At 37.9% G+C, this 13325-nt stretch overlaps 1 protein-coding gene and 2 long non-coding RNA genes across 3 annotated transcripts; 1 reads left to right on the top strand and 2 right to left on the bottom strand.

The window, feature by feature from the left end:
• Positions 1-1882: 1882 nt before the first annotated feature.
• Positions 1883-6399, bottom strand: LOC137963818 (uncharacterized). Its single transcript, XR_011115246.1, has 4 exons — positions 6264-6399; positions 6021-6163; positions 5719-5869; positions 1883-2438 (listed from the first exon to the last, which is right to left on the bottom strand). It is a non-coding gene; the product is annotated as an uncharacterized lncRNA (long non-coding RNA).
• On the top strand, positions 3266-4826 carry LOC137963958 (uncharacterized). Its single transcript, XR_011115265.1, has 3 exons — positions 3266-3554; positions 4244-4353; positions 4439-4826. It is a non-coding gene; the product is annotated as an uncharacterized lncRNA (long non-coding RNA).
• Positions 6400-6713: 314 nt separating the features above from the next.
• LOC137963854 (cell differentiation protein rcd1-like) lies at positions 6714-12883 on the bottom strand. Its single transcript, XM_068811073.1, has 11 exons — positions 12630-12883; positions 12397-12539; positions 8486-8569; positions 8283-8372; positions 8152-8194; positions 7930-8036; positions 7749-7844; positions 7546-7659; positions 7356-7444; positions 7205-7274; positions 6714-7103 (listed from the first exon to the last, which is right to left on the bottom strand). The coding sequence occupies exons 1-11, from the start codon at positions 12748-12750 to the stop codon at positions 6921-6923; spliced, it is 1140 nt and encodes a 379-aa protein (XP_068667174.1). The 5' UTR covers positions 12751-12883; the 3' UTR covers positions 6714-6920.
• Positions 12884-13325: the final 442 nt, after the last annotated feature.

A 13325-nucleotide genomic window follows, 5' to 3' on the forward strand; every position in this document is an offset into this window, starting at 1 on the left:
ATAAGCAAAAAGCTATCTAACTTTCAAAACTTGGGCATCAAATATTTTTCTAAAACCGTATTTTAAGTCATTTTATCATATTTAAGTATTTTTTGACAATTCCACTTTGAATTAAAATACGATAAAAGAATAATTAATAAGTATTTTCTATATATGATTGATTAATGTAAGAATCAACTAGTTTATTGAATCACAAGTGGTCATCTCCAGCTTATTTGAATTAACCATCGGCTTGAAAAGTACAATAGAAGGGACAAAAAATCAGTAATTAGTCATGAATTTAAGATTGCCAATATGTTAATAAACATAATCCGCATAACAAATCGAGTAGACTTCACAAACATTGAGTCAAAATTAGGCTTATTTGGTATCAAAGCAATTTGATTAATAAAAAAAACTTTACAATTATGTACGAGAGAAAATATGACTATTTCATTTATATAATTAATTATAAATTTTAATTATAACACATATATATATATATATAAATGAACCACTCATATACATAATATGAAAAAAAACTTTATTTTTATGAGGGTATTTTTTCCTTTTATATTAATGTTAGATTAATTGTATTTAACAATGGAACTATGTAGGCAAATTTAATGATATTATAGGATAAAATAAGCACTAGATGAAAACCTGGGGTAATGTCTAAGTAATTATGTCACATTTTAAAGGGCAAGTATACAAATAACCCAAAATAAGTCCATGTATGAACTTGATATTATCCATAGAAAACATTATATATCATGCACTTCTTTTGGATTGTCGTCTTCTAATACCTGTTGGCCTTCTCTGTCTGCAAAATTCTCATATGTGGACATCCCTTAGGACCCCACAAGAAAGTACCTCAAGGAAGAAGAACCAGAGAGAGAAGAACTTGAGAGAAGAAGAAGCAAAATTTGAAATCAAATCTAATCAAATCAAGATCATATCCCCGGCAAAAAGAATTTGCTTTCAATCAAAGGAACCATCAGATGCTTTTTTCTTGAATGTAGGAGACAAGTCAATTAGTTGAGGCCCCAAACTGAGCTCACAACCCTCTACTGTCCAAACCAGACACAGTGGACAGGTCAGGAGAGACACTTCTCTCTGCTTAAACATGCTTGAAGCAAAAAGTTGTTGCAAATTGCTGTAAAAGTTGCTGCCTTGAAGAGGACATTCCCATCTTCCATTTTCAACACAGAATAGAGCTGTGGAGCCAACAGACAAAAGCACTATTTCCCCTTCTTTTTGGGTGTTCTCTGAACAGTCATAAGCTATAATGTCGATTGTCTTAAAAGACTCTAAAGCAAGGTGGGCGTCTTGACATCTTAACTGATCTCATATGAATAATGCATACTGAAATTCTCCAAGTTGGATTCTACACATTTCAGCTAATGGTTCTAAGTGAGGTTTCAGCCACTTTTTTTTTTGTTTTTGTTCTTCGATGTTCAAAATGGGCAGAATAATAAAAAATTCCTTCTTCAAGACGGTCCTTCCAAGCAACTGCAGCTTTTTGGTAAGTATTGTTCATTGAGAAACCCTCCAAACAGATTGAAACAACTCTAACATTTGCTGGCTATGTTGAGACTTATCATATTTGCTACTTGCAGCCTTTGAAGCATCTTCCAAACAGATTGAAACAACTAAAAGACTGACAGTGAGACACCTTCCAAACAGAATCAAATAACTATAAGATTTTCTACCTGCACATCACTTAGACACCACTCAAACAGCCCAAAACAATTTATCACTAGAACCGTTCTAAACATATGGAAACACACCTATAACCTTTGCTATTAATAGTGTTTTGAATTCAGAGAGAAAGAGAGAGAAATAGAGAGAGAGGGAGAGAGAGAGAGTGAGAGAGAGAGAGAGAGAGAGAGAGAGAGAGAGAGAGTAAATTCTGTTTATAACCACAACAAAAAATTAATACAGGAAAGAATGCCCTACTTTCTTGTTTGCATCCCAGCCAACCATGACATGACAACAGGTGTCTCTGTTACAATCTTCAAAACAAGAGCCTTCTTTCTTGCTTCCATCACTCTCTTCTACTCCTTATTCTCTCACTCCAACATTTACAGGACTACAAATGATAATCAAGAAAAGCAATGCCAACCCACAAAGGGATACTACTCACTTATCCCATTACACAGCGTAATCTTACTCCACATAAAAGCAGGAAAAAAAAAACAATCATGGTTATCAGAAAACAAACAACAGAAACAACCCAGAATGCAAATAACGGTGCAGCACGGCAATCGGACCAGGCGAGCTTGATTCCCCATCATGTTTATGACCTCAGACGAAGAACCCCCCCAGCTTTATTACCAGCCAGGTCTTCTTGTTAAAAGCAGAAAGGACCCTGAATAACAGCTCCTGAAGGGAAGAAGGGCATATTTTTCTACCTTGAGAACGCAGACCCGCCATGAAATAGGAGCAAGAACGAGTCTCTGAGAAAAATAGTAAAATGTGGGCATATAAAAGGCCAAGCTGATTAAAACTTATATACACGTAAAGACTGCATAGTGCAGAGGAAAACAGGAAAAAAAACTTTATGCAGGTTGTTACTAGTAGAGTGGAGCAAGCATCCTGTAGAAAAATAAATAAAACCTATTTTGCAATCCCGCATGCAGGTTCCCTTTTGCTGTACAGTTCCAACACGTTTGCTGAAAAAAGGAAAAGGAGAAAAGGGGGGGGCAAGGAAGGCCAAAAGCTTCACAACTTTTTCTTTTTTCCGATTCTTTACAAATTCCAGAAGGTGATCTCTACCTCGACGAAAGCAGAAAATCCCAACTCTTCCCACCATTTCAAATTTCATTTCAGCTCTATTTTCAGCTTTTCTGGGTACAATGCATCTCTCTCTCTCTCTCTCTCTCTCTCTCTCTCTCTCTCTCTCTATATCCCCGTTTCATCTCCCGCTTCTTCTTCTCTGCTCTCAATTTTCTCTCTCCAATCCAGTGCTCCAGCTTCTACAGTCTGCTTTGAGCTGAAGTACAGTCTTTTCTTTTTTCTTTTCCGCTTTTTTCTGTTCAAATCTGCGCTGAGATAGGAAATAGGAACTAACAGAGAAGTGGGGACCATAATGTGGGCCCACAAGAAATGGATGCTTGCCACGTGTAGTGGCCCTCCCTCCAACCCATGTGGACCATTGAGAGACTTAGCTTGGAAGCCAAGGTTGATGGGTCCACTTTGTGCCCCAGGACAAGTCTTCCTCCTCCCCTTCCACTAATTAAAGGGCGACTGCAAAGAGGAATAGCTCCTAAGCCCATGAGGGTGGGGCAGGGATCCCCTTCTCTTTATCTCACTTAATTCTCTTATCCCTGTTCTCTTCTCTCTCTGCCCTTTCAGATTTGGGTTTTCTGAAGTTGCCCATTTCGAACCTCCAGGTTAATTTTAAATTTTCTTCTGTAGGGTGGTCGCATTTGTTAGAGGTGGGGAAACTTTAGACACATTGAAGCAAGATTTGACATTCTCATAGCTTCAGTGGACAGTGTTTTTGCATCAAACAGAGGTGAGACGAGTTATTTGATACAGTGGAGCTCATTTCCGCAAAGCACATCGCGCAGGTAGCACAATTATGGACATTATATTAGTCATTATATATCAAAGAGTGCCCTTTCTTATTACATTCTTATTCGATTCCTTCACCTTTCCCTCACGAAGGATTTACTCTACAGTCTTTTTTGAATCTGTACTGTACTGGTGTTTCTTCGAGCCTCTGTTCTGCCTTTCCCTCAGTTACTAAGGTGTTGATGCAAATCCCCTTTTTTGGAGTTTAAGCTCATCATGGACTTTGTGCATTCTTTTGTATGAGCGAGGCACTATTGGTAAGATCATGCATGTTTTTCTCAAACGCATAGAACATGAAAAGTTATTGCATCCGGTTGTGTTTTATTTGTCTCTGTCAAATTAAATGGCATAATTATATTAATCATAGCTCTTGAGTAGTCATTCTAGTATCCATTTTTCTCAGCTATTGTTGTGGACAGTCATCATCTTCTTTGTTGTGGACATATTCTGGAGTTGAGCTATGATGGAAGCTCATCATGGAAGTTGAGCTATGATTACTCCATTTATCTGGTGTTGAAGGCTTGGAGCTGCTCAAACAGAACCTAAGTTAGCAAGCCTAGGAAATCTTCTATTGTTCATCTCTACATTAGAGGGTCTGGATGAATGACTTCTAGTTTATATCAAATGAAGTATTTGTGTATCTATTATTTTACGTTTTTAATATTTTGCTGCTTTGCTCCTGCAGAGACTTGGTACAACTTCTTGGAGGTGCTGTTGCAGGGATACATTCCATGATAGACGAACATTTCGGTATTTGTGTTGTAGAGTACATGGCAGCAGGGGCTATCCCAATTGGTCGGTATAAACTAATATTCCTGTGTCTTTTCAACAAATTTTGTATGATTTTAGTGATTCATCTCTGTATTCTCCATTCCAATAGCTCGTAACTCCGCTGGCCCCAAGATGGACATCGTTCTAGGAGAAGATGGACAACAGACAGGGTTTTTAGCTTTCCACTGTGGAAGAATACGCAGATGCTATAGTAAAGGTCTTAAGTATGTCCGAGGAACAGAGACTAAAGATGGCCACAGCTACAAGGAAAAGTGGCAGAAAGGTTTTCCGAGCAAAGGTTTTATGAAGCTTTTAAGGCAGCAATAGAGCCATTACTGTCAACAGACAGTCCTCTTCATTGAAGCACTTTTACTGACGTTTCATGTCATAGTGGATCTTTCACTGTTTAACTGGAAAAGATGTTGGTCTGGTCATGAATGTTGCTAGAATTGAATCAAGCATCGACTTAGAGAGGTGGCAGAGTCTAATTCAACTAGTTTGATAGTAGAAACTCGGTTAATATCTCCATGTATCATAATTAAAACAAAATAAAAATAAAAAATAAAATTTTCTATTGAAACAATTTGCTCTAAAAGATCGATATTTTAGAGAAGGCACAACGTGAATATTAAAGACAGGCAGCCAATTGAGCATGAGGCAGCGAGTTGAAACCAGTATGTTAAAAAGCTCAAACCTTTTAAAAAAAACAACCACACGGATCTTATACAAGGATTGGCCCGATCGATACAAACAAATATTTCAACACTCCCCCGCACGGGGAAAACCCGTGGACAAATTCACCGGAAAAACCTTGGACAAATTCGGTAGGAACGGGACTCGAACACGGGACCAACCTGGCTCTGATACCACATTGAAACCGTTTGCTCTAAAATATCGACCTTTTAGAGAAGGTGCAACGTGAATATTAAAGACAGGTAACCAATTCCAACAAAATTAGAAAAAAAAATCTTATTTGAAAAAAATGACTTTTGAAAATCTAATTTGAAAGGTAGCAAAGTGACTTTTGAAGCTAGGTAGAAAATTTTCTTAGAAGGGGAAAGCACAATTCCCTTTCTTTAATTCACTTAAACACTTTTCTTTTTTCATCTTAATTTGATCCTAGTCCCATATTGAGCACGCTAGTGCCACCCTACATAAGGTCTATGGGCTTCGGTGCTTCCATTTTGGAGATGTTTGGGGTATTTTATTATCGATATTTACTAATAAAATAGAGATAACGAGTAAACTAAATTTACGTAATAACATCAATCATAAACACGAGCAAAGGAGCATGAAGTATTCAAAATCAAAACGCATAGATCAGAAAACAAAGAAAAAACTGACAAATAGAGAAAGAAAGATAATCCTCGAGAAGAAAATTGGTCAGACCTCACAATTCTGTTCTTCTGCGATTCTGATCTTTAAGCTCTACAATCAATTCCAGTACCGCCATCGGTCTCATTATCCATCCTTTAAAACAACGTAAGAAAGACCTTTGGAACCATGAATGTGATGGACGGCGAGAGCACACCAAGAATTTCTATGGATCACAACAAAGAACATTAAACAAATAAATGTCAAAATTAATCACCTCATCAATCATAAACTCGAGTAGAGCGTATTCAAAATCAAAACACGTAGATCAGAAAACGAAGAAAATAACCAAAAAACATAGAAAAAGAAGGACAAACCTCGAGTTGAAAATTGGGGAGAGCTCGCAGGACTGCTTCTCTAGTTTTATGACCTCGAAGCTCCAAAATCAGCTCCGCTATCGCCATCCAACCGAATTCATGGTTCCGAAGGCCTCTTTTACGTTCTTTTAATGCCGAAAACTCTGAAGATATAGCCCTATTAGGCAAAATCAGAAATTTAAAAAAAAGGGACCAAACAATAAACAACGAATTGAAGAGAAGAAACAGATTATGGAGAGAGACCTTGATCGATTTTCGAGTCGTGCAGGAGATTAAGAGATCTTTCTTCCTCTGTACTGCCTCACTTGCCATACTCTGTACATTTTCGTTTCTTTTGGGAGTTTTTCCTGGCGGAGGAGAAAAAGAGCGGGAGCTGTTCAATTCGAATGATTCCGCCTTTTTGGAAGGAGAACTGGCAAGCGGTTAGGAATTTGGCCTAGAGTACTCGCAGGCAGGTATTGGACTTCCGTTCAAGTGGGACCGAATGGTTTACTCGCGCCATCAACATGCCACCTGCAAAGGTTAGGAGGAGTATAAATATCTCCGTGTCATCGACATGATGGTGATGGATGGGAAAGAATATCAAAATTATAGTGGTATGAGGCGAATTATTACTCGGGCTCTTCGATATATATTAGGTGTATCTCTCGTACATATTCAGGATTTTTAGATTCGGATACAAGAGAATATGAGTCGTATTCAATTCAGTGATCAAACTCAAGGCAAATTGTAAGGGATTCGGCCACAACAAAAGAATATTAGAAACGAAGTTATCTACAATGTGCGGAAAAATTTCTCAACATGCCCATAAAAGAGAATTCCATCTGCCTGGTGGAGTTATAAGCAGACCCCTCACATCACCTATCGGTTGGGGTTTCAAGAAATGCTCGTAAACAAAAATTACAGACCCAAAGTCGTCATAGCAGAGGTAAGATTGAAAATGGAAGGCTCAAGGTTTGACAAGATTTCTTTCGCCGGATTGTGGACAACATTGTCGCATTTGGGTATTATATGAGAAATCTCGAAGTTTCTGCCAATGATCTCAAGGAGTTGATTATGCAACTTCTTGATAACAATGAACTCCTGCAAGTTTTCCGAAGTCAAGAACGTGAACTGAAAGACATCTTTGTTCAAGTCCTTGAAAAACAAGGACTATTAGTGTCACGATGCTCAAACTAACATACCTGCATGAGCTTAGTTAGTGAACCATCGATTAAAGCACTAGGAAGAAATTCCACCACAAGCACGAGTCCCCTGTAAAGTAACAAAAAAATGTTGGTCTGTAGTTAAATCTATCAAATGAAATGAGAAATTTCTCTAGGATGAGGATATTACCTAGGATCATTACAAATAAGAATGTAGCACCTTATTATATGGAAAAGGAGACGAGGAGACAAATCTTGGTGTGCAGCCAGAAGAGTGACCTAGTCAATAATGAATTAGTTGAAGAGAAAACGAACTTGCTTAATTTGAGGCTACAACATAGGAGTAAGCTTGGCATAGCTTCAAAGCCAACGACACATACCAGATCTTTCAAAGTTTGTATAAAATCCAAGAGTACTCCGACACTCAAACTATAAAAGAAGTGATTTAACACTATCAAGTCTTGTAGAAGTGCTTCAATGATATGCATAGCAACCTGCAACAGATTAAAATGTGAAGTTTTGGACTACAAAAACATTTATGTATCTCAAGTATTGAAGAAAAGAAAGTGAGCAGCAGTCATACAACTTTCGATATTTCATTTCCAAATCGTAATGCAAAACAACTCGCATCAATTATGTCATTCTCAATGGCCCACTGAATGATTTGAGGCTCCCGAGCCTTCAAAAAAGAAATTAAATTTTAGTAAAATTCCATACGGTAGCATGAGTTGCAGAATACATAAGCAGAATCAAAGTGCAAGCACCTGGCATAGAATTCCAAGCACAGAAAGAGAGATTGCTTGCACATTATTAATTGTCTCTTCTTGGCTTCTGAACATTATCAAAGGTATCAAGAAGTTTGTAACTTCAGCTGTATCGTAGTACAACAGATATCAAGCTGGTTAATATTCAAACTTGAACAATTAAAAGTTATCACATTCTTGAAAGGCAAGTTGTTCATAGAAATTGAAGGCCATGGATCTTACTATGTACGAATTTCGGCCGTATTTCACTGTTGGCTGCAACTGTCTGCAAGTTTTAGAAAACCTCATGAACATAAAAAGTGGATGCAGAAGGGAAAAATAAAAAACTCCAGATTAAGATAGAGAAGATATACTTGGAGAAGGGTGAGAACATTGGCCAGTCGCTTTGAAGATCTTACGTTAACACTCCCACGAACCATCTCACAGTAAAATGAGATAACCTCCTGTTTCAATGCAATTAAATAGTTAGTGCTAAAGCAATCCATTCTAACGGTATTGCATTCATGATGATTAACAGTTTTAGTTCGACAAAAACAGACAAAGCATAAAGAAGAACCTGCAGCAATATCGTCATTGTCCCATAGGAATAGAATAGCAAGAAGCCAGCTCTGTTGTAGTTCTCAGCATCTTCTTCCTTTTTCTGCCACAAATAAATAAGGCGTAGTACGAGTCAAAACCAATGCACACACGATGAACCCTTGATGTCCTCACAAGGACTTCAAAAGGATAAATTGGAATGGGGACGAAGGAGAAAGTTTCAAACTGGCTTCAAGTCGAAGTCCACATAAAAAAGATTAAACTTTCCCAAAAAGGAGACTCGTTTTAATTGAGGGTCAAAAAAATATTGAATCTGAAGCCCGAAAAAATTGGACAGTCTAACGTAAATTTATCACCTAAGACTAGTATAACGAGTACGAGATAAACCATTTGTGAACTAACCTAACTAATTCAAAGTAACACTAAGGTGAGTTAAACTAGGAACAGCTTATCAGCAAGGAGAAATGATAGATAGCTGATTCAATAAATTGAAGAATGAGACGTTGTATTATAACAAAAGAACCCTTGATATAGTTCAAAGTATAATTGCAAGAAATCCAAAATAAGGAATATCTCAAATCAGCGAAAGTTCCAATCAGCCTAAACAAAAAAAATAAAAGATAAAAAAAAGAAAACTCCTTTCAGGCACACAACCTTGATGTGATTTCAGCCACGACCCGGAAAATATCCACATGAATTTCGTTGCTATTGATGACCTCAAATACACAGACATCATGGTCTTCAAGATTATTACCAACATCAAAGGCTTTCCAACCAGCACTGAAAGGTCCAGCACCACGGTCCTTTAAGTAGAGAAATTTGGTCTCCCACGGTTTCCCACTTGGATCATAGAGCATTATGGTCTTTGTAGCACTCGTCATTGCTGACAAGGGAAAAGACTTGGGAAGTTGTTGTAGACGGAAAAGACCAGGATCACACCATGACCACAAGTTTAATTATTCACTTCTGAAATTTGTATTTGGAGAACAACTTCAACAAATAGTATCTAGAAATTGAAGGAGAAACCAGGAAATATTGAGATTGAATGTCTTGGAATGCTCCAACTAATAGGTTCAAAAGGAAAAAAAAAAAACCAGCTTCGCAGGGGTAGCTTTAGCAATAAATAAAGTCCAAAAGAGATAAAATTTGGCATTTTCCGTTTTTAAACAGAAAAATAATAAATTTAGGGTTTTAAGTGAAAGAAAAAAAGAATAGGTAAGGAAGGAGTGGAGTAAAAAAAAGAAAAGAGTGGTCTCCAAGGAAGACGAGAAGAAGAAAGAAAGAAAGGAAAGTTGTCCTAAAGAGAAAAACAAAGAGAAAGTTCAATTTATGCCTGGTATACATTGTATGTAAAAAAGGTAAAATATAGACTTTTTGTGTATACAACTCCTTGAAATAAATGAAATAGAAAAGAATAACGTACAGAAAATACTCTTTAAAATTTTTCATCCTGAAGCTTATATCTAAAAATGTTGCACCTGGTACGAGTGAAGCTTGTCCACAGATACTTTGTTATCCACCATTGTTTTGGGAGTAAACTCACAATAAACTTTTTCATGCTTGGGGAGCTCATAAGAGACCAACTAGGTGCCTATAAGATCTTCTTTCTCTATTTTTTGCTATCATATGATAGAGAGTAGAACTTGAATCAGAGGACCTTAAAACCTTTCACCTAAGACCTTAGCCAAATTCACTCACATAAATCTTATAAATTATGAGCACCAAATCCAACTGGTAAAGAAGCTAAGAGAAACTAGAAACAATGAAAATAAAAATCTCGTGAAACTGACAATGAAATTGGGGAAAGAATCTTATAAAAGCCTATGCTGTAAGTTTCAATAAAACCCTTCTCAAAAATAAAGAATAAAAAGGTTTCTAGAAATCTTCTTGCAACCACTCTAGTCTTGGTCAAAGGCCCCAAAGACTACACTCCACTTAGCCTCAACATGTTACTTCTTTACTCTTCCTAGTAGTAAACTACCTCCAACCAATCTTGGGACTGGACTAGACTGGCCTGTTGAGCTTGGCTTGATCAGTATCAGGCTCTTGTTCAGTTTTGAAATCACAAAAGCCAGGGGAGGTGAAAGAACTAGTTGACCTGGGGTGCTGGTTTGGCCAGTTCAACTGCTGAACCCCAAACTAAAGCAGTCCCTCCTTTCCCCCTCCTCTGTTTCTGATTCCCCATCCTGTCTCTGACAAGAAACAGCATCCCTCCCCTCCCCACCCACTCCCCATCTTTCAGCAAAAAGGAGAAGCCCTGCAGTTCCTCCCTTCCACTTTCGCTTTCGAGGGAGGAAACAAGATCCATTAATCAATGCAGCCTGCAGAGTGTGAGGAAAGGAAGATCCTCATATCTCTCCAGCTAGATCACTCACTGATTCTCACACCCAACTAGTAAATAGATCAACAAAAAAACAGCAGCAACAGGAATATAGTTGGTCGAAAAAATCTCACAAAAAGGCAATGCCATAGGTTTCAATAAAAAAAATTATAATGATTCTAGCCTTGGGCATCTCAATTAATCAATTGCATAAGCATTTAACACTTTTTCCTCCATTACTACTACCGAACCAGATGCTATAGTGGCTGACAGTAGTACTTTTTTTTTTTTTTTTTGGTGAAGAGGATGAGATTTTATTCCAAGGAACAATGAGAAAAAAAATCGTAGTCAGGGGTCCCGTTACAATGAGGGATTAGAGGGGACACCCCTTCTTTAGCCAGAGAGTCAGCCAAACTATTTGCTGATCTTGGTACAGTAGTACTTAAAATGATGACAGATGACAGAGATGAAACAACAGACTAGAAACATGGTTTCCAAGTTGCAAACTGAAATATGCGTGGAAGTAGAATACAGTGTCACTTCTCCTAGCACTATCCAAGAGGGACAAAAAGAACAACATTCGTAGTGGCGGAAATAAGAGAGGACTTACCAAGTGAAGAGGTTCATTGAGCAACAACAGGTATATTAAAAACTCCAAATTGAACCAATAGAGAATGACATAAGAAAAGAAACAGAGGCCAGACGTTAAGAAATGTGTCCAACAACTCCCCCAAATTTAACGATCTCGACAAAGAACATTAAGCAAATAAATGTCAAAATTAATCACCTCAATTCGTAACGAGTAAACTATATTTACGAAATAACATCAATCATAAACACAAGCAAAGCTGAAAGAAGTATTCAAAATCAAAACGCATAGATCAGAAAACAAAGAAAAAACCGACAAATATAGAGAAAGAAATATAAGCCTCGAGAAGAAAATTGGCGAAAACTCGCAATTCTGTTCTTCGGCTATTCTTATCTTGAAGCACTACAATCAATTCCAGTATCGCCAATCGGTTTCACCATCTATCCTTTAAAACAACGTAAGAGAGGACATTGGAACCACGAATGAGATGGATGGCGAGATCACGCTCAAATTTTCTATGGATCTCAAAGAAGAACATTAAACAAATAAATTGTTAAAACCAGTGCACTAAAAGGATCGAACCTGTTAGGAAAGCAACCCCACGGATTGGCCCGGTCGATACAAACAAATATTCCAACACTCCCCGCACGGGGAAAACCCGTGGACAAATTCACCGGAAAAACCCGGGACAAATTCCTGGAAAAACCTAGGACAAATTCGGTGGGAGCGGGACTCGAACTCGGGACCAACCTGCTCTGATACCATGATGAAACCAATACGTTAAAAGGCTCAAACCTGTTAGAAAACAACCCCACAGATCTTATACAAGGACGGGCCCGGTCGATACAAACAAATATCTTATACAAGGACCGGCCCGGTCGATACAAACAAATATTCCAACATAAATGTCAAAATTAGCACCTCATCGATCATAAACTCGAGTAGAGCGTATTCAAAAACAAAACGCGTAGATCAGAAAAAGAAGAAAATAACCGAAAAATATAGAAAAATAAGGACAAACCTCGAGTAGAAAATTGGCGAGAGCTCGCAGGACTGCTTCTCTAGTTTTATGACCTCGAAGCTCCAAAATCAGCTCCGCTATCGCCATCCAGCCGAATTCATGGTTCCAAAGGTCTATTTGACGTTCTTTTAATGCCGAAAACTCTGAAGATATAGCCCTATTAGGCAAAATCAGAAATAAAAAAGGAACCCAAACAACGAATTGAAGAGAAAAAACAGACTACGGAGGGAGACCTCGATCTATTTTCGAGTCGTGCAGGAAACTAAGAGATCTTTCTTCCCATTGCTCTTCTTTCTTCCACTGTACTTCCTCAACCACCGCCGTTTTGTTTCCCACTTCCCATACTCCGTACATTTTCGTTTCTTTTGGCGGAGGAGAGAAACAGCGGGAGTTGTTCAATTCGAAGGATTTCACCTTTTTGGAGGGAGAACCGGCAGGCGGTGGTGATGACTGAAGAGTACATAAAAGGATTATAAAAAGAAAAAGAAAAAATTAAAATAAACCCTAATGTGAATGAGATTGAACCAGCGGGTGGTTCATCCACTGTCGGTAAGGTCTACGTGCTTCCTTTTAGGGGCTATTTTTGAGATCTTTGGGGTATTTTAATAATAATACTATTTTTTTATTAGGAAAAAAATGGACTTGGGTGTACTCCAGGGGTATAAATGTAAATTCATAAGTTCTAATTTCTAGAAGTAATTTACTATAGGGAAAGTAGCACTCGTGCGATAAGAGATCGCACGGGTGGGTTACTTGGAATGAATATATAATATTCCGTCTGTTTGGTGACTAACAAACGACCGTAAGAGTCACCATTAAAGTTGACCATACTGGATTGTAGTGTGTTCTCGATATAACGGGAATTTTCACACGAAAGAGTCGACTTTATGGTTGACTTTACCATCGAGTGGTTGAGGCCTCGCTGGAGT

Source organism: Aristolochia californica, unplaced genomic scaffold, assembly GCF_029961685.1.
Source record: "Aristolochia californica isolate CCGP_79_NKW_82.1479 unplaced genomic scaffold, dmAriCali1.0.hap1 SCAF_4, whole genome shotgun sequence".
Taxonomy (NCBI): Eukaryota; Viridiplantae; Streptophyta; class Magnoliopsida; order Piperales; family Aristolochiaceae; genus Aristolochia; species Aristolochia californica.

What these genes read in the sequence shown, in the direction of transcription:
- LOC137963854 (XM_068811073.1), bottom strand. Translation starts at nt 12,750, where the DNA reads ATGTACGGAGTATGGGAAGTGGGAAACAAAACGGCGGTGGTTGAGGAA. An exon ending in TGCTTGGAATTCTATGCCAG is followed by an intron (nt 7,845 to 7,929) that starts GTGCTTGCACTT and finishes TCTTTTTTGAAG; the next exon opens with GCTCGGGAGCCTCAAATCAT. An exon ending in TACAAACTTTGAAAGATCTG is followed by an intron (nt 7,445 to 7,545) that starts GTATGTGTCGTT and finishes ATTATTGACTAG; the next exon opens with GTCACTCTTCTGGCTGCACA.